Below are 26,120 nucleotides of genomic sequence, written 5' to 3'. Positions count from 1 at the left end.
TGCACATACGTTGTCCCTCGACCTGGAGTATCTGTCGCCCTCTCTTTACTACATCAATTTCTACTGCAAACTTAACCCAGTCAGCCCCTCCTTCCGGCAGCCTCCTCTGAGCTCTCAGCTGGCATCAGGATCCAGTGCACACATCAACCGTAACTTTTTTCTTACTCTATTTCTTACTGATTTTCCAGCCTGGCTCCCCAACAAGACTGTAAGTTCCCTGAAGACAGGTCCCTTATCTTACTGTCCGCGCAGCTCCAGACCCTTGCAGGGTGCCTGGCACAGAGTACACAATAAACAAATGCCCATGGGAGGAGTGGATAAGTGAGTCATTGCTCTCCCTCAACCAAAACCACAGGGCAGTGACATGTGACCTGTAGGGGGGAGTACGGCAGAGGCTTGGGGAGTGAGGGGAGGTCTACACTTAGCTCAGGGAGATGAGGCCAACGTGTCTATGTTCACTGCACAAAATGGGTTTCAGCGTGTCCCTCAGGCATAGAGGTTCAGTCGGGGTTGTGTGTATGTGGGCAATCCTCTGAGGATGTGTACTGGGGCATATCAGAATATTCGTGTGTGTGCACATTCGCGTGAGGGCACACATGCACACATGGACATGGGCACGCTCACACCTAACAAGAACACCGCGGTGCATGTGTAGGGTGATGTAGTGGGAGCCGGTGCTGCCGTTGGACTCCCAGTAGGTCTTGGGGTTGCGGTCCGTCAGCTTGCTGGCCCGGTGAGGGTTGGAGGACACCTCCACCTTCTCCCAGCACTTGTCCTCCTTCACCTCCACGCTGGAGCCTGCGGGCAGGCGGGAAGCCTGGTTAGTTGAGAGAGAAGAAAGGAAGGGGACTAGGGAGCAAGAAGGGAAGGGGGGAACAGATGCTGGGGTGGCAGCAGGAGAAAGTAGATGGGGGCACGAACCCTGGCAGAGATGCCTAAGGAACACGTCAAAGAAGGGGATGTTGATGGGGCGGTAGGTTCGTCTGTGGTCTTCGATCTGGCCCAGCACCATCTGCAGCCCGGACATCAGAGAGAAGGGGTGCGGGGAGGGGGGCAGAGACACGGAAACACATGTGGAGGAAGAATCAAGGGGCAACAGAACACTCAATCCCTTTCTTCCCAAAGTTTGGCAGAACAGAACCATGTGGGGTAAAGGTTGGGGAACAAGTGCCCTAGATTTGCTACTACTTATGCCAAACAGGGACAAGCACTGAACCACCTTCCCCTGCTTCTGGCTTACTTCTCAGCTCCGGACCCACACACCTCCTCACCTGAATGCAGCCAGCCAGGATGCTGGAGGTGAGGTTACTATAGAGCTGGGCGTGTTTCTCACACTCTGTCACCAGGTCCCGCAGCTCACAGGCCAGCAGCAGCTGAGCCGGGTGTTTGACCAGGACTTTGGCCAGGGCCTCTTTGGCTCCCAGGCAGCAGAGCACCACTGCATAGTCTTTGTGCATGGAGGCCAGGCGATACAGGAAGCAGAGCAGCTCCTGAACAATCTGGCCCAGAGCCACAGAGATTAACGTAGGGAAACAAAGGGCAGGCTGTACAGGCTGAGGGGTGGGTTTAGAAATGGGGATGTGGTGGCTGAGATTTTGGAGAACTTGAAAGCAGAGTACCAAAGCCAGGCTGGCACAGAACACTGGGGTGCCAGGTCTCCAGAGTGAGGTGGCAGGGGCAGAGCTCAGGCGCAGCTCCCCAGGCTTCTTCCTGCCAGGACCAAGCTATCTCAGGAGCCAACCTCGGTGTCTGAGCCTTGTTCCACAAGGCACAAACCCCAAAGGCGGAGCGCAAGGACTGCGTGGACTGGTGAACGTGGGCTTCTCCTAAACCCAGAATCTTAAAATTCAGGTGCAGCCAGAAGGCCTCAGTTCTGGAGACGCTCAGATGACGCTGGTCTCCTTCCTACACACCCCTCCCAGTTTCCAGACTCATCCAGGAAGGCTGTGCTGTGCCCTCCAGAACCTCACTAGGTAGCTGGTGTCCAGAAGCTGCCTTTCCCTCCCCCACCCTTGCCAGGGCTCTGGTACCTCAAAGTCACTGCTAGGGCCACTCAGACAGTTGAGGCAGGGCTCCAAGACCTCGTGCCAGGGAAGGACCATGGCCTCCGGGTGATCCAGCAGCCGGGTCATGACCCTGGCGAGGGATGGAAACAAGTGAAGTCCCTGCAGTCTGCCAGCTGCCCTTGCCCCCGACGCACAGGTGCCCCCGAGCTGGCCTCTCACCTCAGCGCCGTCAGCAGCAGAGTTTTGTTGGGCCCGGGGGCGTCCAGAGTCCGCAGAAACAGGAGGAAGGGCTGGCTCTCCTGCTGGAGGCGCCTGAGGAGAGGTCTCACGGCACCCCCTGGGCTGCCCTCTCGGCACAGCACACGCTCCAAGTCCAGGAGGAGCTCTGCAGACGGGCCCCCCACCAGGGATCGGATCAGCAGCTCAGGGGACCCATCCTGGCCCTGGGCGCCAGGCGTTTCCAGTGCTGCTGCTCAGACACACAGGAGGCAAAAATGGGAAGGAAGGAGAGTCATACAAATTGGTCAAACTGAGAAACTGGCAGGTGCAGAAAATAACCGCCGCCCCCCACTTTTCCTCCCGTTGTGAGGATGTCTGAAGTTTCTACTCAACTGTGGGGGATTTTCTTTTCTGGCACCAAATATATACCTAACTACATCTGTAAAAAAAATTAGTATGGCAAAAACTGTCAAGTCAAACAGCACAGTTTTAATCTCATACAGTCACACAACTACCTTTTATTATTAACTGTCAGCTTTGTTATTACACAAGTTAATAACTATTAGCTACTACAGTCACATCCCTATACTACCTGGCATGGTGGCTTCAGATGTACAGACTAAAAGACACACAGTGCTTATTATGATTTGCCCCCATACTTCCAGGTTTCACTTGTTTGTTAAATACAAAAGGTTTCTTCCCTATGGCATCAGTAGGTTCACATTCTAGTCACCAACTTTCTGTACCATAAGCTACAATTCCTCTACAGAAGGCCCCTCTAGAAGTTATTTCAACCAACCTTCCAGTGTCCAATAAGAGCGGACCAAACCCAGCCCAGAGAAATGGCACCCTTTTACGTTTAAAGCCATTTAGAGAAGGCAATTTCCTTGTACCTATTCTACAGTCCCCCTCTCCCCTTGGTCAGGAAGTTCTACTTGAGACCTAACTTGAGCACCAAAACCCTCACTCATTTCCTGAAGGTTCATCGTGTCTTTCCAGCACGGTACTAGGATGTAAACCTGAGCCCTCCTGGCCGCGGGCGGGGACCGATTCCTCAGCACAACCACCGCCTCCCCGATGGTACCTGCACGCTCGGGACTGCCCGGTGGCTCCGAGTAGCGATTGAGAAGCATCATGAGGATGGTGCGTGTGGTGGGCATGGCTTCTGTCCCCGGTGCTATCCCTGAGTGTCTAAACAAGGTGTCTCTCAGCTCTCTGGTTATGATCTGGTCTCCCAGAGTGTGGTGGTTACACAAAAGCAGGTTGAGGAGGAGCAGGCCGTTTCTCACCGCGGAGGAGCACCTGGGAGGAGGGAGGTGACCCAGAAAGAAGTTGAAAGAGAGTGAATGCAATGGAAGCAGGAAGCCAGCCTCCTGGAGGGAGGAGCCCTGCAGCTGGGAAAGGAGGGGCTCTGGGGGTCCCCCTGAGGCCAGACATCTGGCCTCTTGACCTCAGGTCACTCCTCCCACCTCCAGGAAGGAAGATCAGGTGTCTCTGATCTCTCTGGAATCTCCCTACCCTCAACCACTGGCCTCTCTTCTAACAACAGCCAGAGAGGGCCACCACATTTCATCCAGAGGCAACGACGTGAGGGGAATTTCTGTGGAATGCATGAGACCTGGGCAGGGGAGCAGCAGGGCTTGGGGCTTAGCAGGAGTTTGGAGTTTGGAAGGGGAGGTCCTGACCCCTCCGTGTTCAGCATCAGGATCACGGCAGCAGGGACGGCGAGGAGCAGGCTCTCAGAGCCCGGGCGTGTGGCCGAGTCAATGCTGGCAAAGATCTCCCTGGTCATCTGGGCATCAAACAAAGGGTGGATGGAATCTCGGCCAGCAACAAGAGTGGGGATCTCCGAGGAGCTGGCAACGGCCAGCATCTTCAGCGCCTGCGAGGGGATGTGAAGGCAGAGTCAGGAGTGGGCAAAGCCATCATGCAAAGGAGGGGAGAGCCGGGCCATCATTCTAGGCCTCAAACTTTGGGGCAGCTGAGCTGTTTGCAAATAGAAATGAAAGAGGTAGTGATGGGACATCAAAAAGAAAGGAAAGAAAAGAAAGCCAACCAAAACACCTAAGGCTCCACAGTAATGTGAGCCTGTAACTTCTCTCTGCCAGCACCGAGGCTCGCCGAGTGCTGGGGTGGCCACCCCTCCGCACCTTCCCCTCAGGACGGAGCCCTCTCACAGCCTCTACTTGCCTTCAAGGCTTTCCTTTAAGCTGTCTTCCATCTCGCTTGGCCACTCCTCCCTTTGAAAAACCTCTCTTCCCTTGAGTTCCATAACTTCTTGTCCTCCTGGTCGTCCTACCTCTCTGGAGTTTCTCTGCTGCCAGGTCCCAAATACGGAAGTTCCTTGTCCCCCTTCTCCTCGATCCCCGCACCCCCTCCCCACGCAACCTCGGCCATTCCCACAACTGCCGCTAGCACCTGTGTGCCAACACTCCCACCCCTATGTCCCTTGGCCTCCAAAGGCAGTATCCAGCCTGCCTGGACGAGGCTACTTGTGTTGACTCACAGGCAGAGCAACTGGAATTATAGGAAAAAATACTGGTAATATGCCAGCTTGTTTGCTGGTACTAAAGAGAATCTTAAATTAGGATGAACACTAAACCATCAGGGTGGAGAATGTCTTGGCTGGTGAAAGGGTTGACTCTTGAGAAGAAACCTTCTAAGGATGAAGTAAATTAGAAATAATTCTCAGGACGATCCCCCTTGTGAGGGCTGGACCCTTCAAGCAAATGCTACCTCATAATGAGGCTTTTTCCCTTTAGCTACCTCCCCCTCCCCCAAGCTGAATTCTGTAGACCGTAAGTTATATACAAAAAGATGCAATTCTGTTATAGGGCAAGCGTTCAAATTTAGAGGCAAATGTCGTATTTTGGTCATGCGGTTTGAAAGGATCAGGGAATTTTTTGAGCAGACACGGCCTCAACTAGGAAAGCTTGGCTGCTCTTGGGAGGAGCAGCACCAGGCTGGCCCCATAAAGGACGAGCCTCCTGGCCTCTCCCTGGGAAGCCTGCCCTAAGAGCACCTGTGTTCCAGTCCATGCTGCTGCCGTTACACTGCTGGAATCCATTCTCAGAACTGCTCTGGACGAGGTCTACCTGTCCCCTGCCCATACCTCCCTACCAGCCAGCCCTTCTGTCTGGAGTACTCAGGAAGCCAATTCTTCCTCCCTGAACGAGGGCCTCCTTTCACCATTCTCTGGGCCCGGGGAGGGGGCGGGGGATGGGGGTGGGGGGCGGGGCAAGGCAATGGCAATGCTGGCTGGGCTTTACCCACATCTGGTGAGGAGGTAATTTCTGTGTACCGGTACCACTCAGACAAAAGGGTTAAAAAATACTGTCACATCTAGAAATATAGTCTTTAATCAGACACCTAGTTGTAACTAAAAAGCCATGGGAAAGTCAGCATACCTAGAAACTCAACCTGACCTTCTCTCCACACCTCTTCCCCCTCCAACATTCTCCCCCTTGGCAAGTGACCACCTCATCCATCCCTGCTGCTCAATTTTCAACCTGGGAGTCATTCTCAAAAACATCCTTCTCCCTTGCTCCAAATACGCATTCAACCTCCAAGACTGTCCAGCTGGATCTCTTCCATCCACCTGCATCTTTCCATCCCAATGTCTCCTCCTTGTCCGAATCACCAGAGAACCTCCTTGAGATCAGCCACGCCCCCAACCTGCCCACCCTGCCCATCACTCTCTACCCCCAGGCCCGGTCCACTCACCGCCAGCCCTGCCTGCTGCACCAAGACAGAAGTCTTATATTCTTGCATGCAAACCAGCACAGCGTAGATGCCACCCTCCCTGGCGAAGAGTGGACGCCACTCGTGCTTGGTCATGAGCAGGTAGAGGAGGCGCAGGGCCAGCACCACCACCATCTTCTCTCCCACCTGGTTGGTCAGCAGCTCCACCAGCGTCTTCACTAGCTTCTCTCTGAGAGAGAAGAGACATTGGGGTCCCCCATCCCAAGAGTCAGGTCTGACTGCCCGCCCAACCCTGTCCACCAAGATCCAGTCCATCACCCCCCACCCCCCTCCATCCTACTCTCCCTGCCTCAGTCCCAGTCCTGCTGCCCTCTCCTCTGCAGTCTGTCTCAGGCTCTTCACCTCATCAAGTAGGGAGTACTGCAAAAAGGTTATGAACTCTGGTTCATCTTTTCAAATAAATCTATAAATTTAGTATAATGCTAATCAAAATGCCCAAAAGGTTTAAAAAAAAAATGACAGGCAGGTTTAGGTATAGGAAGAGAAAATGCAAGAATTGTCAAGAAATGTTTGGAAAGAAATAATTGTAGACTTGCCTACTACTTATCAAAATATAAACTTACAATAATTAAAACTCTGGAAACAACACAGGGTAGCCAAACAGATGAATAGATGAGAAGAGAGATAAGGGTAGCATCTCAGACAGTGAGGACAGGAAGGACCATACAAAACGTGAGGCAGAGACATGTGGCTATCTATCTGAAAAAACGAAGGCTGGAGCTGTGCTTCACTCCATTTGCAAAAATAAACTGCAAACAGATTTTAAAATAAACATGAAAAGTAAAATCATAAATATTTTTAGAAAGTAAAAGGAAATATTTTTATAATCCTAGAATGGAATAGACCTTCTTAAAACCCAGAAGCCATTTTTTAAAAGTTGAAAATATAGCAACATGAAAATCTGAAACTTCAGCATAATTAAAGATACTACCCACAAAATTAAGAGCCCAGCCATATAAGCTAGAGAAAGGGTCCAGTGGAAATGCTGATCTGAAGGGAAGGAAGAAGTGTCTCCAGAGTTCCTAGATCACAGTGAGCATCACAAGAGGAAAAAAGCCGGGACTGACATTTTTCTCCACAGTGACAGAGATGTATATTGAGGAGGTGGCCTGGGAAATAGGAAGGAAAGGAGGACAAAAAGAGAAATTCTGGGAAATAAGGCAAATAAAAGCACTGAGAAAGTTCTGTGTTTAGCTCTGTCTTTTTTGTTGTCATTGTACTGGGGTCTCGAGGTCCAGAGGTCCTGGGGTCCATAGAGCCCTAACTCGACCAGGTGCCGATGGGGACCAGCGGCCAGAGTGCTAACAGCCCCTCCCCATGTAGAGATGCTTTCTGTCTTCTCTCATGAGCTTTATGATGACTACAACGTGAATCGAAAAGTGCTTTAGATATATATCCCTCTCTGTAGCCATGATTTACTATAAACAAGTTAACATACATATGAATGCATCTGAACACGAATAAATAAATATGAGTAAGGATGTTTACTAAACAGTTAACGGTGACTATCCCTGCATAAAGGGTTTTCAGATATTGTTATCCTCACAATTTTCTATTTTTCTTACAGTGAGCATGTATTTTATATTCAGAAAATTAAGTTAATATGATTTTGAAAGAAAAAGACAAGCAAAATATTTGAAACAGAAGTAATGGATTAATATCCAGCATGTCTGTAAATTAAAAAAAAGGTTAAGGCCAGGGACTTCCCTGGTGTCACAGTGGTTAAGAATCCGCCTGCCGATGCAGGGGACACAGGTTTGTGCCCTGGTCCGGGAAGATCCCACATGCCGCGGAGAGGCTAGGCCTGTGAGCCATGGCCGCTGAGCCTGCGAGTCCAGAGCCTGTGCTCCGCAACGGGAGAGGCCACAACAGTGAGAGGCCCGCGTACCACAAAAAAAAAAAGAAAAGAAAAAATAGAATCCGCCTGCCAGTGCAGGGGACACAGGTTTGATCCCTGGTCCAGGAAGGTCCCAAATACCGAGGAGCAAGCCCGTGCACCACAACTACTGAGCCTGCACGCCACAACTACTGAGGCCCGTGCACCTAGAGCCCGTGCTCCGCAACAAGAGAAGCCACGGCAATGAGAAGCCCACGCACTGCAACAAAGACTAGCCCCCGCTCGCCGCAACTAGAGAAAGCCCACAAGCAGCAACAAAGACATAACGCAGCCAAAAATAAATTAACTAATTAAGAAAAATACGTTAAAAAAAAAAGACTAAGACCCAATAAGAAAGTGGGCAAAGGATAAGAATATTTATAGCAGAAGAAATACAATACATGCAAATATGACTAACTTCTCTAGAACTAAGAAATTAAAACAAGGAGGTACCAATCACTTCAAATTTTCCCAACCTGATAGATTTAAAAAATGATTAATATCCAGTACTGGCAGATGTGAGGAAAAACAGATCGAACAGAACACTATTTGAGAGAACAGACTTGTGGTTGCCAAGTGGAGGAGGAGAATGGGGGGGGAAGGATTGGGAGTTTGGGATTAACAGAGGCAAACTATTATATATAGAATGGATAAACAACAAGGTCCTACTGTATAGCACAGGAACTATATTCAATATCCTGTAATAAAACATAATAGAAAAGAATATGAAAAAGAACATATATATGCATAACTGAATCATTTTGCTGTACAGCAGAAATTAACACAACATTGTAAATCAACTATACTTCAGTAAAATAAAATTTTTAAAAAGAACGCTATATTTGAACTTGGGTATAATCATACTGCAGAGTCCGAGGCAGTAGTGAAGAACGAGGTAGCACCATGCAGACTGACATACTGAGTGTAGACCTACTGCGTGCAGGGGGAAAGCTGCAGAAACAGGAAGAGTGAGATCACATATACGAAAACACAAACTCAGAAAACACACTAACAAATGTCAATCTCTATAAGGTCTGAAGGATATGTGCTGGGACATGACAACAGTGGTAAAAACGGACCTTGCCTTTTCATTCTGTTCTTTCATACGCTTTAGATCTTTTAAAATAAGAATACAGTTGTATATTATTCGTATAACTAAGAAGTATTTAAAATTTTTCTAATAGATAGAAAGTAGGGAGGGGGGAAAAAGAGGGGAGAAAAAAGAAAAGAAAACTCAAGCTCAAAAGCCAAAAGGACCTAGATTTGAATCCTGGCTCTGTTATCTGTGAAACTGGGCAAGTTACTTAAATTCTCTAAGTCTCAGTTCCTGACCCACACAATGGATAAGAACAGCATCAAGTTCTCCTCTGGAGATAGAAGGATTTAATGAGAGAATGCTTATAAAATTTTAAGCACAAGGCCTGGCACTGAACAAATGCTCCAAGAATATTAACCATCGTTAATATTCCACCCTCCTGCTCAGCTACCCCTCAGGCTGACCCTTCTTTCCTCCTAGCCTTTCTAACTCTTGATCTCATAGCTCCTTCCCTCCCCAACCATCCTCCCCCACTGACAGCTTAAACCATAACCCCCTCCACCTCTCCACGGTTCTAACCTTAGGGATCTGTCGGGACTGACCAGAGGGTGGTCCCGTTCAGTGACTTCCTCCACGGCCTGAGAGAGGGCATAGAGTCCCGAAAGCTGCAGATTTGTGTCCAAGCTGGATATCTGCACAGTGGCCACGACCGCTGCCACATGCTGATCCAGGGAACTGCGTGGCCCAGGACCCCGCAAGGCTCTAGCCATTTCTGAAAGCGGTGAGGGAAAGGCAGTGCCTTCAAAAAACTGTGACACCTTCACGTTGGAAGTCTTTAAAGGTCGAGTCCAGTTATCCTACTGACATTTTAACACACTGTTCACTACTGTAGCTTGCACCTAGAACTTTCCCAATTCTGTGTGAGGGATTTAATAGTCAAGCAATGAAGATGACAGTACTCTGGAATATGGACCCTCCTTTTCCAGGGATACTGAAGAAAGGGAGCAGTGATCAATTACCGATAATCAAGGTCAAAGGAAGGAAAATGGATGCACGCTTCCAAAGCATTTTCCCATACAAAAGTGACCTCCCTCCACGGCTTGCCCTCTGCCCTGACTACCTACTTCTCTGGGGACCACCCGGGACTTGCTCCAACCTCTTTGCCCTCACCTCCCAGCACCTGACTCACCACTGGCTGCCTCCTTCATCTCGGCGGGCAGAGCCATCCCCTCAGTCACCAGAAGCTGGTTAAACAGCTGCGAATCACTCTGTGCCATGGGGGGCTCAGTTTTTCCCCTGGCAGGCTCTGCCTCTAACTTAAGGGGCTTTGCTTTGGGGGACTCAGCCTCTTCCTCTGAGAAGTTGGCCTCTGACTTGGACTCCTCTTCCAGAACTGGAGAACTGGAGTGACTTCGTGAAGATGACGAGCTGCTCAGTGCCTTGGGTGGCAGCCCGTACTTGGTGTAGATCTGAGAGTTGAGCAGGTCGCTGAGGGCGCTGCCCTCAAACCGATTACTGAGAACCTGCAGCAGACCCTCAGCCATCGCTATGGGCACGGAGATTTCACCTAGGGCCTTCTCACCCAGGGTCTGGCAACAGAATGGTATGTATTTTTTAGGAAGGAGCAGACGCAAAGGCCTTGGGGACAGGAACAGAAGGGCGGCCACCTCCCACCGTGCCTTGCACACCTGCTACATACTAGACCCTCCCAGCATTTGCCTCCTCCTCCAGCGGGACCCCCCCCACCCCCCGCCGGGCTCTCTAACCTCTCGCTTCAGCCTTCCCCTAGGCAGTCCCATATGGCAAACTACCTTAGAGGATCCCGCCTCCAATGCCATTGCAAACCCCCCAGGTATCGCAGGCCTGTAATACCTCATCCAGGTTCTCCCGAAGATTCTGGAAAATTGGCTGCTGCTCACATACATCCAACTTCTTGATGAAGAAGAGGAGCTCCCACCACTCAGCCTGGGTCAGGTATCCCAGTTCCTCGTTCTTCTGAGGCTCGGGCTGGAGGTAGGGCAAAGAGTAGAGGCCATCCACCGGCTTCCAGTCCCAGGAGGGAAGTGCTGAGGAGACAGGCATGAGGGGCCTCAGCTCCGCCAGGAACAGACTGAATTTCTGAATCTGTGGGGCAGTTCCTGGTCGGGAAGGGCTTCATTCCAGCCACTCCTCCTCTGTTCAGAGACACGACGTCCATGTCCCCTCCCTCCATGGCTCACCTGTGCCCAACACAGCGGTCCCCGCCCCCTTGGCCACAGCTGCTGAAGCCATATCCTCAGCAGTTTCCTCGGGGCCCAGGATCTCCAGCATGTGCCAGTGCACCCAGTAGGTACGGCCCGTTGACTGCCAAAAGACCTACCGTGGAGGGAGAAAGAAAGAGAGAAGACAAGAGGGCTCAGCCCTGTGAACCCTGAGCTGTGCAGGCTGGAGAAGACACGGCTGGACCCAGACCTGGGCACACAGTCCTCAGGGGCACACCTGGCTAGGCTTGGGAAACCTCCGTTCAGCAAAAGGCTCCCTTCCCATACCAGGCAGGCCCTGCCTCTCATCTCTTCCTAATCTGGATGGCCTCCACGCCCACACTCCCTCCTAGCCAGCTCCACTGGTGGGGGTCAGGGTGTGTGAACATGTCAGCTCTGCTTCCTGGGTGGGAAGGAAGAACTGTTTCCTTGACCTCACAGCCCACCCACTCCTGCCAGATTTTCTCAGCCCTCCAAACAGCCCCCCTCTCCATCACTGACCCCCTTTAAACCATTCCAATTTTCTTGGGGTTTTCTCCTTGGGTGGCCTGCAGGAGTCCCCTGTGTGGATGCCCCAGCTATGCCCCACCCAACACAGACCCCCAACGGTGGCCCGCCACCGCGCTCTGCTCACCTGCACAGGGGGCACGCCATTGTTGCTCTGCCGGAACTCGCCCTCGTCCCCGGCACTGATCTCCTCGTAATCGTCCAGCATCCGCACTCGCATGCCCGGCTGCAGGGTCTGCTGCACGTACTCGCCGTAGCCACTACGGCTAGAGAATTCAGCGCGCTGGCGGAAGGCCCGCCCTTGCCTCCTGGGGGTGGCGACGTTGGTGGGGAGTAAAAGGCTGGGGCCTGAAATGCCGGGCTGAAAAATGGACCGGGTTGGCCGGGGTGGCGATGCGGCCTGTTCACTGAGGTTCCGGGCCCAGCCCATGTTCCGCACGAGCTCTGAGATGAGGTTGCCCACAGCCATACTGAACTCCAGCTCCCGCTGCCCCCGGCTTTTCTCCCGGCCAAAATCCTCCCTTGAGGGTCGGGAGCCTCGGTCTCCAGTCCCTGGCTCTGGACTGTTATTCAGCTGATCCAGCAGGGAAGTGACACATAGGTATCGTTTCACCAGGGAGAAGAGCAGCTTTCCTGGGATCTGGAGGACACAGTCCATGGTGTAGGCTCCTCTTCTCCCGGCTTTAGCCCCTCTCCTTTCCCCTCAATATCACCCTCTCCAGAAAAAGATAAAGGCCTCATCCCCATACCTGTAGTTCTCAAACTGTGATTTATAGAAGAAACACACAAGGAGTGCCCTAAAACAGAGATTCCTGATTCTCATCTCAGAGATTCTGAGTGGGGAGGGTAGCACGAACCTTCATTTTAATAAGCTCCCCAGGCTGACGCAGTCCTGAACCACATTTTCAGAAATGATGCCATAGGCCTTGTACACAGCATTTCCCCCACAGCTGCCAGGGTACCTGAGGCAGATGAATGCCCTCAAAGGCCATGCAGTGCTCCTCAGAAGACGTGGTCTCTGCAAACAGCTCCAGCAAAGTATAGCGGCTGTCAAAATCCATGTGCTGCTCGATGCCATCTTGCTGGCTCAGTGACAGAAGGACGTGAGCCCGACTCCCTGTAATCCACACCCAATCTGTATCTTCTCCTCCATCCCCACTCCTTACCCACTGCCTTCCCCCAGACTCTATCCCCTACCCCCAGAGGCTTCAAACTTCTCTGTGACTGAGACTCACAGGAACACACGCATTTTACATGGTAACCTAATGCAAGTGTACACATATGAAACTGAAACATATACTTCAGGTTACAAAACCTACACTACCAAGTGCCATGTACTGATATGTTACATTTAAAAAAATGTTGGTTATAACCCACCAAACTGATTTCATAACCAACTAACAAATCTCAAACCAGTTTAAAAATATAAACTTATTCCCTTCTCTTCTCTGCCACTGCACTGAGAATGGACAGATAAACCAGGTGCTATCATTTTATCCTGTTTACACACCTGTGATAGCTTAATTTATATTTTTCCCTTTGCAATGAAACTGATGTCCACCAAATACTAGGTATTCTTACAGAGCTGGGAAATCCCTCCTCTTCCTGTTCTTTCTCCTGTAGCCTCATTCTCCCCAGTGTTTACCTTCTTCCCCTGGCTGTCTCTTACCAGCATCATGGGCTGCCAGCGCCTGCAGCATCTTGCCCGCACTCCGACGGATCTGAGGCTCAGGGTTGCACAACATGTGCATGAGCAGGTCTAGGGCGCCTGTCTCCCTGAAGACACCAGTGAGGGGCCCGATGCTGGCGTAGGCGCTGAGCACGTGGATGGTGTGGAGCACAGCGGCCGTGAGGCTCGAGGTCCCACCTTCTGCCAGCTGCCTGGCAGCCCTGCGCACCAGCGCCCGCACATCAGCCTCCATCTCTCCCATTGCGACATCATCCAGGCCTCCCGGATCTCGGGGAAAGCTTCCGGAACCCCCAGCTGTTTCATGCTGAGGTCCCTTAGGTAATGCCCGCTCACCTAACAACATGGGGCAGTTGGCGTAGACCTCGGGGGCTGACAGCCACATGAGGATGTGCTCTGCCTTGCCCTCTTCCACACCCACTCTTCCCACTTCCTCACACTTCAGGACACTCCATCGGATCAGGTATTCAGGACGCCCATCATGCCCAGGCCGCTGTCGAAGAAGTTCTTCAGGATATGCTTGCAGCCGGGGCCCCAAGGGCACCATGAGGTCCCCAGGGCGCCGTTCCCCCACCATCCTGACTTCCTGGGACACATAAGGAGAAAGACAGAGGCTGTGTTGGAAAGGGAAAAGGCTACATGAAGGGGGTGGAATCTTGAGGCATAGACAGGGTGGGTGGTGATTGGTAGGTTGCATGGAATTTAGAGGCCAAAGAGAAAAGGCCAAGAATAGGATGGAATGAATCACTTGAACACACTTTGGGATTTATAAGAGAAGGAGAATGGAGTGAAAAACGGCGATAGAAGGAAATGAAAAGATTTAAGAAATACAAGAAATTACAAAAGAGGATGAGAAGAATAAAAGGCAAGGTAACAAGAAGAGTTGACAGTTAATCAGGACAATTTGGGCAGAACAGCAGGGTGGCTGAGGGGTACAGATCAGGACTTAGAAGGATGACACGGGTGAGCAGGTAGGACAGCAGCCTGTGAGACAGTGGGGCCAGAACAAGCCAGGAAAGTCAGGATGGGGAAGTGGCAGGACAAGGAGTATAAATGACAGGGTAAAACTGGACTGTGGATATAAAAGGGTGGGCCACAGCAGACACAGAGAACAGAGATGAAAGGAGGCCCCCAGGTGCAGATGGCTGAATGGGAAAGGGGTATGAAAATATTGTGAAAGGGGGAGGGGACTAGGGGGCCAAGTAAAATCATGGGAGAAAAAAACCAGGTCCCACCCTGCACTTATGCAATAGGTACGGTGAGGCTCTAAGTCAGGTAGTTATAGACAGAGATGGTAATCGTGGAGTTGAAGGCTAGGGAATGAGGTCAGGAGACAGCAGAGATTCTAGAGAGGCAATATATCAACAGTACAGATTCAGAGTCAGATAAATGGGACTCTGAATTCTGGCTCTTTCACTTACTGTGTGCATGCTTTTGGACAAGTTACTTAACTTCTACGCCACAGTTCCCTCCTCTGAAAGATGGTAATAATATTCATACCCAACTCACGAAGTTGTTGTAAAAACTAAAATCGCTACATAAAGCATTTAGAACAGCCTCTAACATACAGTGAGCGCTTAGTAAACAGAATCTAATATTATTATTCTTAGAGAAGGAGAAGGTAGGCTCAGTCCCCAGATAAACGGAACGCTGTTAAGCCAGAAAGGATTATAAATACGTGTGGGGTGATGGCTATGCTAGTGGTCAGGGAACACTATGAAGCAGTGGGGGACAACAGGGAATGATGAGGATAAGAACGGAGGATAAACCAAGATGAAGAAATGGCGATCAGGGCAGGGGTCATGTTGGGGTACAGGGATAGAAGATGAGAACAGAAGGCGTGAAGAGGAGGGGAAACATGGGATGTGGACCTCGATGGGGGTAGGGGTCCAGTTAGCATGGGGGGCAGGACAGGGAGGTAACCAGAGATGTGCGATGGACAACTGATGAGCAGGGTGAAGTAACACCATCGGAAAGGCCTAAATGGGGGGAGAGGGAGGGCTTAGAACAGGAGCAATAAACTGAGGTGTGGAGTCGAGGTCTAGATGCGGGGATGAGACAGCAGGTAGGCGTAGGTGGCAAGATCAGGCCCGAGCTTGCAGGCCCAGGGGCCGTAGAGGAGGCCCGTATCGCCACAGGAACGGGCTTGGGGGGCCGAGTGAGGATGGAGAGGCGCGGTCGCAGGAGGCTGACTGGTCCGAACGAATCTCAGCAAGACCTGGCTCCTGTCGTCAGCCCCACGGAGAGTGGGCAAGGGACCGGGGAGGGAACGAGGCAGGGACCGGGTCGTCGCAGAACTCTCCTCTCACCTCCCACCGCCCGGCTCGGCCCTGCTGGGACACAGCGCTGGTCCTGCCGTCCCGGCCCCGCCGTCCTGGTCCCTCCGTCCTGGCCCCGCCGTCCTGGCCCCGCCTCCTCAGCAGCTCCCTTCCGGGTCACGTCGCGAGTGCACGCACTGCCGGGTGGCTACGGGTCCCACCGCGGCCCACAGCCAAGCGCGGCAGCAGCGCAGCGCGCAAGCGGAGCATGCGTAGTACTCGGGGGCTGCTGCGCTGGGGCGAGCGGCCGGGGTGGGGGGGGGGGGGGCGGTGTGAGTGGGCGGTTGCCCGCGGAGCCCGGGGTAGTGGTCACATTGCTCCTTTCTCAGCAGCCGTAGGCAGCCCTTTCCATCCAAAATCAACTTTGAAGCCCTCCCTCCCCTTCACTAGGTCTGCCTTCCTCATCCCCCACTGAAACTCACACTCCCACCCTAGGGCTTTCCTCTTATTTTGCTCTAGGTCACGTGGCCCTGAGTTTCCCAAACCCGATGCTTTGGATTGGTGGCGTCACTTTTCCTATTAATTAAAATTGCTCCTCTCTGTGTTGACCTAAGCACCTAGCACAGCTGGGGCCAAAGATAAATGCCCGAGCCCCCCCGGAAATGTTCCTCAAGCATAATCCTAGAATTTCAACAGCCCAAAGCACCCCTTAGCATTTCATCAAACAGACAGGCTTGCTTCTCAGAGCAGCAACTTTTGGGGTTTGATTCATGTTCACACCTCCCTCCCTCCAATATGGGAAAACAAAGGCAAAGACCCCACAGTCTGTGCACAAAAATGATACATTTATTGAAAGAGTATTTTTTCTTAATACAAAAGAAAGCTCTGTACATAGGACTGTGACCATGTCCACTATTCCTGGGTCAGCATCCCAGGGAAGTAGAAACCACTAACATACACACCCCACATTCACACACACACATTCACTCAGGCACACACACACCCCCCAGAGCCACCAAGGAAGGGAAACACCAAGGGTCGCTGCACATATAAATGCCACCTCATCCCTGACGCACACATGTTCTCCCAAGGCCACGCTCACACAACACACATTATAAGCACTTTGCCTGATTCACTCACTGGGTCTGTCTTTTGTGGGAAGGAGAGGAGGAATTCATCAAGGTCTCCTCCCCTGGGTGAGAGGGGGGAGTGAGTGAGTGATGGTGGAGTGAAAACAAGAGCAGAGAAAAGGGGCTGGGCAGTTACAGACCTGAGTCCCAAGCTCCCCCACTCTCTAGCCCCTGATTTGCCATGCCCCAATCTTGTAAGCCACTCATAAGCCCCCAGCTACCTCCAGGAGAAAGCCAGAAAGATGACTTCCATCTTGGCACCCCAAACTGGGGCAAGACAGCAACGGGGGTTAGAGGTTCGGAGGTTCTCAAACATATCGGCAAATCACCCCCTTGATAACTAGGCTGTGCGTAAAAATTTCCCCCACCCCTTCACCTAATCACAGAAGCAGGCTTGTTCCTACTGAAGGCAGTCCTAAGGGGTTAATAAAACTCCACTCCACAGCTGCCCTGTTCTGAAAAAGCTCCCTCTCTGGATACAGGTGGTAAAGGTAGGCTCTGACACAGGGTAAAAGACCCTCCCCCATGTTGGCCCACCCTCAAGGTCTACCCCGAAGCAGGTAGAGGGGGTGGGGCACGGCCCCTGTACAAATTACATAAATACTGAGGTTACACTTAGAAAAATAAAGTCATTTTCTTCAAGGCTTTTTGTCTTAATTTTAAAAAGTTACAGTAGCTGCTCACTCCCTGGGAGAGCTGCCATTTCTGGCTCCCCTATCCCCACACTCAGCCCAAGAGCTGCTCCCATTTCTTCTGCCCCCCCATTCCTGCCTTCCGCCCCCTCCCAGACCCCACCCTGCTCACTGCAACTTGGGCCCCAGGCAGCTGCAGGCCTGGGGGCACACAAGGCTGCAATGCCCATGCGTGTGGCACAAATGAAGTTGGTTGCCTCTGACACCCTCCCACCCCCATCCCCACATTTGGTCTCCCTTTTCCCTCTCCCTAGCAACAGCCCTGAAGGACAAAAAGAGGCCCAGAGCTGTGGGTCACCCTCCCCACCCCGTTGGGGCATGGCCTGAGGGCCCCTCCCCCGGTTTTCTCCTGGAAACAACCCAGGACCGGGTGATCCCAGCATCTCCCCCATACACTGGCGGGCCCCAAGCTCATGGGGCAGCTCTGTCCACAGAAGCCCAGCCAGCTCCAGGGAGCCCCAGGGCTCCCCAGGGAAGGGGAGCTTGGGCAGGGAGGGGGACGAGAAAAACGCCATAAAAAAAAGTTAAATATTTTAAAAATATATATTTATAGATTTGTTTTCACTTCGTCTCCTCAAATAAAAAGTTCAAAATCAACTTTAAGTAAAGCAGCTGGGAGGACGGGGGGGGGAAGACGGGGAGAGGGAACACCGGTCGTTCCCTCCAACCCAGTAGCCCCCGGAGTTCCGAGGGGAGCGGCTGGGCAGGGCAGGTCACCCCAGGAATCTGCTCCGCACACAGGCCCCGCTACTCAGGAGCTGCAGGGGCCACAGGCACGGGCAAATCTTGAGGGAAGAAGCCCCATCTCCCCAGCTGGCTCCCTGAGGGGCAGGGTTAGGGCTCTTTTGACCCAGCCTGTGGCAGACGCAGAGCTGACATGGGGTCAGCAAGGAGGCTGGGGAGAGGACCCCGACTGCTTCCTCAGGGGGACACAGTGCCTCGTCCCACAGAGACCTGTGTGTGGGAGGGGGAGCACGGTCCCATTGGGTAAGCTAATACTCATGGCAAACACGGAGCCAAGCTGGCAAGGGGAGTCTGAGGAGGCAGGACAGCCCCACCATCAACAGAGATGGGAGGTGGAGCTAGAAGGAGGGGAGGGTGAGGGAGGATGGGGTGGAGGGCAGGCTGGCCCATTTCTTTGGCTGGAGTGAGAGGGCTCAGTCCTGTGGCTGCCCACTGCTCCTCCCCGCCTCCCTCCTGCGGCCCGTCAACATGTGTGTAAAGAAAACGTGAAAAGGCAACAATAAATAAGTGGTGCCGTCCCTTGGGCCATCTGTCCAGGGCGGCAGGGCGGATCAGTCACTCTTGGTGCTGTGGGCGGCATCCAGGTTCACCACCTGTAATTCGGTGAGGTTGCTGCTGCTCCCGGCCTGCTGCCCTATCACAGCCATCTGGAGGGAAGGGGATGTGTGAGGAGGACGTAGGGGGCTGGACCTGACCAGCCAGCTCAGGCTGCCCCCTGCTCACCTGCCTGCCTGCCCAACACACAGGCCTGACCAGGAAAATGGAGAGGCCTCTCGGCTAAGGATCTTGGCTTGGACCACCCAGTAATGGAACCCCTGAGGTCAAGATAAAGAAGGGGCTGGCTGACTGGGGTGAAAGGTGCCCCCACCTACCTGGTGAAGCTGAACTGCAGAAACAGGGATCTGCACTGTCCCAGATGGCGCTGTCAGGAACACCTGGGGGACGCCACCTGCATTAAAAAGCCACAGGAGAAACTCAAATCACTTGCTCAAGAGAAGCTTCCAGATCTTGGAGGTGTGGTGATAAATGCACAAGTGACTGGGTGAGTCTCAGATGTAAGTGCCCAAAGGTAAGTGTCCAAATGTGTCTAAGTATGTATGTGGGTGTGGGTGTTCAAGTGTGCATGAGTGTCCAAGTGGACAGCCTGGGTGCTGGAGTATGTGTGCAAGCATCTGTGTGTGTACATGTGTAGGTATATGTGTGAGCACCTGGTTTGGGTTACGTGTGAGTGTGTGCATCTGAGTTGGGGGAGGCATTTGAGTGTGAGTGTGTGAATGTGTGTGTGTGTGTGTGTGTGTGTGTAAGGGAGGAAATGGCCCTCCTTTCGGCAGCCCTGCCCCCCCAAAACTCACCTTGCTCCTGGACCTGGCTGTGGGACACCTGCATGGTGGATGGTGCCTGGGAGAAGGCATTGAGCACGGTGAGGCTGCCATCAGCCAGGCCCGAGGTGGGTGCATACATCACTGCATGGGGGCTGGGGTACATCATGTGGCCTCCCACAGTTGTGGGCACAGATGACGTCATGATGGTGGCGGGCAACGTCACTGGCAAACACAAACACCCGTCAGGGAGGTCGGCACTGGTCCATATTAACATCCCCCATCCCACCCCCGGGAACCCCAGACCTCCGGAGCCCTCTTGCCATTTCCCAGGTGAAAAGCTAGATAAAACTTATTCCTCGGTTCCCTGTCATCAACTAAGAATATCCTTATTTTTTCTTGAACACAACCACACCAACCTTTAAGTGTATCCTATCACATCGTTCTATTCCATTATCTATCTGCTCTGTTCCAAGACCCCAAGGCCCTGGGAAAAGCAAAAATTACAATGACTGACCCAACCCAAGGAAACTCAGATACTCTTCTTTTAGAGAGCTCCCTCATCCCGTTTTTCACTTGTTCTCACTCCTCTTCCCTCTTCTTCAACATGTGGCTAACAGATTCAGCTTTTAAATAAGCACTTCTCCAATGTTAACGTGCATACAGTCACCGGGGGAACTTGTTAAAAGTGTGGATTCTGATTCAGTAGGTTTGGGGTGAGGCTAAAGAGTCTGCATTTCTGTCAAGCTCCCAGGTGATGCTGTGATACTGGTCCTCTTTCCACAGACCAAACTTCGTGTAACAAGGTTGCAAATAACTTAAAGTACTTAAAAGTACTTTTATTTTTAAAGTGTCTCGTCATTTCTGAAATGACTAGAGACACAGAGGGGAATTATGGTTACTCAAAACCTAGAACACCCTCCCACAAGGAAATAACTACTCTAGAAGTCCTTCCTGGTAATTGAGCAAATGTGTGTCTTTGGGCAAGTAACTTCTCCTTTCTGGGCTTCAGGCTTCTCACCTAAGTAAGGAGTGTAGCTTCAATGGTCCCTAATTTCTTCCTGAAATCCACAGCCCTACTGCAGGGCAGGAGTCAAAACCCAACCATCCTCACCTGACTTTCTCATAAGGATTAGGGTAAGGGTTAACCCCAAAGCCTCAGTCTCCACGTGAAGAAATTCTCTGACCTTAGTTATGGGATGGATACTGCTGGGCACCTGCTGCTAGGCCTCATGAAGGAGGCAGAGCAGGGAGGTGACAGAGCTTCGAGCTATACCTGTCCCGCTGGAGGAGGTCTGCGTGAGGTCTGTGCTGCTGTCGCGAGAGGGAGACGCTTGCTGTGGGGCCTGGTGCACCTGAATGGCCTGCACTGGGACCTGCTGGGCCACTGCCCCACCTATGAGACACAGAGACTTACTCGTGCTCTGTCCTACCCAGCCACCACCTGCACCAAGCACCCTCAAACACCCCCAGGCCCAAGGTCTGGCATTCTATCCCCGACTCCCATCACTATCTTTCCTGGGAGCCAAAGAGGCCCTTCATGACCAGAATCTTGTCTCCAGGGGCTTCCACACTCTGCTCTTGCCCTTCCCTCCTCCTCCTGCCCTAGGCCCTGACTCTACCCTCTTCAGTTGACACAGGAGCAGGCACTGACCCATCAAGGACATGACCTGCCTTCCAGTCAAGGTAAGGAAGTGGTAGAATGTCTGCTGTCCTTGTGGCAATGGAGGCACAGGGCTGGCTTGCTAGACAAGGCCAGAGCATATGGCTGAAACTTACTGACAAGGATAGTTCAAGTCCCAGTGGGGAGGGACCCAGTGCCTACCAATGGGACATAAGAGGCTTCTCTCAGGCTCTGGCCCCTGTTCACCCTCCTTCTGAGTGAGGAAAGTCATTCTCCTTGTGCCAGCCCTAAACCCACTCTTAGCATGCTCAGTTTGCCCCTTGTGACTCACCAGGCATCAGGGTGAAGCTGGTAGGCAGCTGCATGAGGCCCCCAGAGGAAACAGGGCCACTGCCTGTACTCTTCAGCACAGTCCCGTTGGCACTGCTGACAGCGCTGGGGCTGACGCTAGCAGACACTGGTGCCAGGTAGTTGGTGATGGGAAAGGAGGGGCCGCTGCTGACTTGCATGGTGGTAGAGGTGCTGGGTGCTGTCTGGATGGTGGAGGTGGTACCCGGCAGGTTGGTGACAGTAAAGGCCGGTTTCAGTGTATCCTACACCCAGAGTAAAGATGGAGTGGTGAGCCTCTACCAGACCCTGCCCCTTCAAGAAACTGTGTGGATTGACAGCCCAGAATGGAACCAGTGTGCTTGCGTTCAAATCCCAAGTCCACCATTTACCTGCAGCCTGACTCTTAGACAAGTTATTGAGCTGCTGAGCTTTTTTCTTTAGTCTTCTGTCTGTAAAAGAAGGATAATACCTACCCCATAGGTGTTGTGAAGATTAAAGAGGTTAACATATGTAAAACACTTAGAATAGTGCCTGGCTTATAAAAAAAAGCAGTATTTGCTGCTCTTATAATGATGACAATGATAATGTCACCTGAGGTCTGTTCCCAGCTCTGGCAATGATATCCTGTGTGACCCTTGGAAAACCTCTTCTTTCTGAGCCTCAGTTTTCTTCTTCTGTAAACATGAGGGGGCTGGGCTACTATGTCATCCTTAAAAGGGTCCTTCCAGATCTGAATTGCCAGGCTTCTGAGATAGGGACCGACAGTTTTTCAGGGAATTTAGGGTTTGAGAGCGATCTTGGGGGTTTGGCAAGGAAGCACCAAAAGGATTTATTCATTCAGCAAAATTTCATGCGAATATATTAGCCCTACTGCTAAAAGAGTGGGGAGCCTAGAGCACTGACTCGCCCCTCAGGGAGGCTTTGTTCTTAGAAGGGGAAGGAGGAAGCCACGAGCTGAGAACCAGGCCCAGAGAACTGAGGGGGCTCCGATACTGGAGCTGGGTCAGCGCGGGATGTTTGCTAAGCAGTGGAGCTTGAAGCCCCTGATTGGCGGAGGCGTTGCTAAGGCAAACAGTGCTGCTTCCTCCGATTGGCCAGTTAGTGAAGGGCCACACAGAAGGTGGAGCTCCCCAGAGCAGCAAGGGAGGAAGCTCCGCCCCCTCTCCTTACCGGGAAAAGGAAGGGGGAGGCGTAACCACGGCTGGCATCCCTAGCAGCCGGGCGAATACACTCCCTAACGTGCGCAGACCCGGACATCCTGAAGAGGCAGGCGGCTGGCTAGCAAGGTAGTCTCCAGCCTAGTCAGCCAGCCTGCCTGCTGACAGTGCTGGCTTCCCAGGACCCTGGAACCCATGAGCACTCCCTTCCTACTCCCCGGCCACCCAGCCGGCCAGGAGGGCAGGGCTAAGCGACGCCCCCGCCCCCAGCAGGGAGACAGCTGGCGGGAGGAATGCAAGGGCCCTGCCAGGCAGGCGGGCTGCAGGCGGGAGGCCGGCGTGGAGCCGGAGCCGGCCTTATATGGGCACGGAGGCCGCGCGCTTATCTAGGGGGCCAGCCTCCTGTCAGAATAGAGAGGATGGACACCTGTACCCTAAGATGCGGGGCACTAACCCGGCTCCACTCCACATCAGTAGGCACCTATCCACCTGTCCTGGGCGAGGGAGAGAGACCCCTTCCCCTCTCTGCCGGTCAAGTCCCTCCCCTTCCTTCCCCTCAGACAGGGGACCCAAACACACCTTGGTCTCCCCACTGCTGTCGGACTCCGACACCTGGTAGGTGAGATCTGTTTCTTCAAAGCCCGTGGCACTCATTCTCTGGTCTGTGGTGGGGTCTGAGCGGGGTGGAGAGTCTGGCGAGTTGAGGCAGGTCTGAATCAGTGCCTTGCCAGTCTCACTGGTGATCATGGGCTGCAGTTTGCGGGTGGCAAAGGTATACACATGGCCTGTCTCACTGGCCACCAGCAACAGCACCTGTGTCCCTGTCAGCGTGGACAGCTCATAGGCCTGGGGGTAGGGGGGGGAGATGGGTAGGTCAGCAAAACTTTTGATCTCTACCTTCCTTGGGTAGTGGGAAAGAGAGGGAAGTACACAGTGATCTCAAGCCCCCACTCCCATAATTACCTTCCTCTCCAGTGACTCTATAGGGGTCTTATCTGAAGGATATCTGAAGGTGAGCTGAAGAGTAGAAAAACCCCATGCTTCTCTTTTGAGGAACAGCCTCACTGACCTGCAGATACCCCAAGCAAATAGCCACAGCTCCCGGTGACAGAACATATAACACCTCAGCAGATATGGAGGGGCCCAGGTAGCCGCTCCTCATTACAGCTTGGTGCCCAGAGCCTCACAAAGAGATGGCTCCCACTACCTCTTCACTGTCACAGGGACCAGGATGAAGTCGCTACTACACTGGAAGTCACATAGATATTAGGGATAAGGGGCCACCTAAGCTCTAAAATGTCCCATGTTTCTTCCCAGAAACTGCACAGGCACTAACCTGTTGCCATTTTGTCCTGCTCTATAATACTCTGCTCCCCCTTTTCTCTTTCTTTGTCATGATTCAACAGTGTCTGGAATGAGGGGAGTGGCAGCTAGATTAGCAGCTACTACCCTGCCATAAACCCAGGAAAGGGACCTTCACAGACCTTCAAGGATGGCCCCATAGGTAGCATCCTCACTCCCAACAAAGTTCCACAACCCACTGGAAGCAGCCTTGGTTTCTATATGGGATAAATATAAACACCGGCCAATGTTCCCAGAGTTCTAGATTCTTGTTTCCCAGTTCCTCTGCTTTCATCCCTTCCCATGTCTTCTATACCCCAGGACAACTCCTTTCCTCATCCTTTTCACTGGATAATCAGCTAGAAGAGGAGGCATTTCTAGGTACCTCTGCAAACCTTCTCCCCAAACTCCGTGCACAGATTTTTCCCTAGGGCTGGAAATCCCACTTGTTCCAAGGGCAAATGGTTCTGAAGCCTGTCCTGCAGGGAGTGTGCCAGCTTCCAGTGGATGCACGGAAGACACATGGCCATCTCAGGACTTGGTTTCTGATGTTCAGGGCAGCATCAGTTCTCCTGCCCTGCTCCCTTACCTGGGGCTCTTAAGCCCCATTCGGTCATCAGCCCTGCCCATCCTTCCAGCCTGCACTACTCTAGTGATTCCCACCTTCCTCCCACACATGTTCGCTCATTGTTGTTATGCAGCTCCAACCTCCTCACCCCCATACCTTCTCTTCTCCCTGCTTTTCCGGCGCCTTCCCCCCAACACCAGAGCGCACTGGACCTACTGACCCCCGGGTCTCATTAACCACCTCCCGGGCAGCCCCGCAGCCTCCCATTACCACTCCTCACTCCTCCGCTCTACGAGGGCCCCGTTCCTCTCTGGCGCCCGTCACTCCCACCTCGGCGCCTTTCCTCTCTTTTCCGGACGTTCCCGGCATCTCCCCTCTCCCCACATTTCCCTGGCGGCCCCTCCCCTTTCACCCTCCTGGGGCAACAGCCATCCCCTCCCACACACCTCCTGCGGACTCGCCGCCTCTCACCTCCGCCTCGGCTCTGCCTCCTTCCCGGGCTCCCCTTGCGCGTCCCCACCCTCCCGGTCTCCCGTGGCCAGCCAGCCTCCCGGCCCGGTACCTTCTTCATGATGCCCGTCTTCCTCTTGCTGAAGGTCGTGTAGCGCCGCAGCTTGTTGTCGATGAACTCCATCTTGATCTTCACGCGGCCCCGAGTCTTCTTACCCGGCTTGGCGCCGCTCACTGCGCCGCTCACCGGCCCGTAGCCCCCAGTGGCCGCCGCCGCCGCCTCGGGCCCACCGACCACCACGCCGAGCTCCATCTCGCTCAGGCTCCGCTTCAGGCCGCGCCGCTCCGCGCCCAGCTCCTCCTCCTCGCCCGACTCCGAGTCACCCTCGCTGCCGCTGTAGAGGGCCCCCGCGGTGGGCGCCGGGGTGGTTGTCGCTGCTGCTGCAGCCTCCCGCTCAAGGCGGCCCGGGCCGAGCCCCGCGCCGTTCCCGGGGACCCGGCCCCCGTTAGCCCCGCGAGTCCCGCCGCCGCCTCCACCGCCTGGCCGCCCCGTCGGGGTCCGGTTCAGGCTGCCCCCCAGGGCCGAGCCCCGGCCCAGCGCCGCCGCGGCCCCAGCTTGGCTCGGTAACATGGCGCTCAAAGTAGGAGGGCGGACGGGCAGTCAGCGAGGAATCGGAGCCGCCGCCGCCGCCGCCATCGGCTTCCCGGCTCAACCCGGCGCTCCTGCTGCTGCTTAGTGCCGCTATCGCTGCCGCCGCTGCCGCTGCGAACCCGGGGCCCCTGCACGCCCGGGCCGACCTGGGCCCTCACTTTCCTGCCCCTGTGGCCCGGGTTGCCCCAGGCCGCGCGGAGCGCCCCCTGTCCGTACTCTAGGGCGGCGCGCCCGGCGGCCGTCAGCGTCCCCCGGGGGGCAGGGGCTGCTGGCCGCGGCCGAGACGGCGGGTGGAGGGGGCCGGGACCACGCGCTGGTGGCGAGGGATCCCCCGACCCTTCCCCCCATATAAAGAGATACAATGTTTCCTTTTATGGCGAGGCCGCTCCTTATATGGTGAGCCCCTGCACCCCCGCCCCATTGGTCCGCGGTTCCAGCACCTCCGCTCCCCATTGGCCCACAGGGAGCGCTTATTTGCATAGACATACCGAACTCGCTGCTGTCATCACGCGTCAGACGGCT

General features: G+C 53.5%; 2 protein-coding genes across 2 annotated transcripts in view; both read right to left on the bottom strand.

Moving 5' to 3' along the window:
- CUL9 (cullin 9) overlaps positions 1 to 15,692 on the bottom strand; it is a 38,114-nt gene extending 22,422 nt beyond the window's left edge. Inside the window, exons 1-16 of the mRNA XM_082849063.1 lie at positions 15,643 to 15,692; positions 13,316 to 13,919; positions 12,609 to 12,763; positions 11,774 to 12,286; positions 11,119 to 11,254; positions 10,772 to 10,965; positions 10,089 to 10,488; positions 9,479 to 9,671; positions 5,949 to 6,156; positions 3,911 to 4,107; positions 3,310 to 3,527; positions 2,226 to 2,475; positions 2,031 to 2,136; positions 1,272 to 1,499; positions 922 to 1,012; positions 627 to 798 (exon numbers count right to left, since the gene is read on the bottom strand). Of these exons, the coding sequence (XP_082705189.1) occupies positions 627 to 798; positions 922 to 1,012; positions 1,272 to 1,499; positions 2,031 to 2,136; positions 2,226 to 2,475; positions 3,310 to 3,527; positions 3,911 to 4,107; positions 5,949 to 6,156; positions 9,479 to 9,671; positions 10,089 to 10,488; positions 10,772 to 10,965; positions 11,119 to 11,254; positions 11,774 to 12,286; positions 12,609 to 12,763; positions 13,316 to 13,910 (3,656 nt within the window). The 5' untranslated portion in view covers positions 13,911 to 13,919; positions 15,643 to 15,692. The remainder of the gene's footprint in view (positions 1 to 626; positions 799 to 921; positions 1,013 to 1,271; positions 1,500 to 2,030; positions 2,137 to 2,225; positions 2,476 to 3,309; positions 3,528 to 3,910; positions 4,108 to 5,948; positions 6,157 to 9,478; positions 9,672 to 10,088; positions 10,489 to 10,771; positions 10,966 to 11,118; positions 11,255 to 11,773; positions 12,287 to 12,608; positions 12,764 to 13,315; positions 13,920 to 15,642) is intronic.
- A 2,112-nt stretch (positions 15,693 to 17,804) lies between these two features.
- On the bottom strand, positions 17,805 to 25,879 carry SRF (serum response factor). The gene is made up of 7 exons (XM_082847726.1): positions 25,059 to 25,879; positions 23,167 to 23,433; positions 21,432 to 21,693; positions 20,753 to 20,872; positions 19,510 to 19,701; positions 19,030 to 19,106; positions 17,805 to 18,804 (listed from the first exon to the last, which is right to left on the bottom strand). The coding sequence occupies exons 1-7, from the start codon at positions 25,575 to 25,577 to the stop codon at positions 18,709 to 18,711; spliced, it is 1,533 nt and encodes a 510-aa protein (XP_082703852.1). The 5' UTR covers positions 25,578 to 25,879; the 3' UTR covers positions 17,805 to 18,708.
- Positions 25,880 to 26,120: the final 241 nt, after the last annotated feature.

The sequence above is a fragment of the Leucopleurus acutus genome (genome assembly GCF_964270905.1).
Source record: "Leucopleurus acutus genome assembly, chromosome: 10".
Classification (NCBI taxonomy): domain Eukaryota; kingdom Metazoa; phylum Chordata; class Mammalia; order Artiodactyla; family Delphinidae; genus Leucopleurus; species Leucopleurus acutus.
The sequence above is the reverse complement of the archived record's forward strand: the minus strand, read 5'-3'. Positions and strand labels throughout refer to the sequence as shown.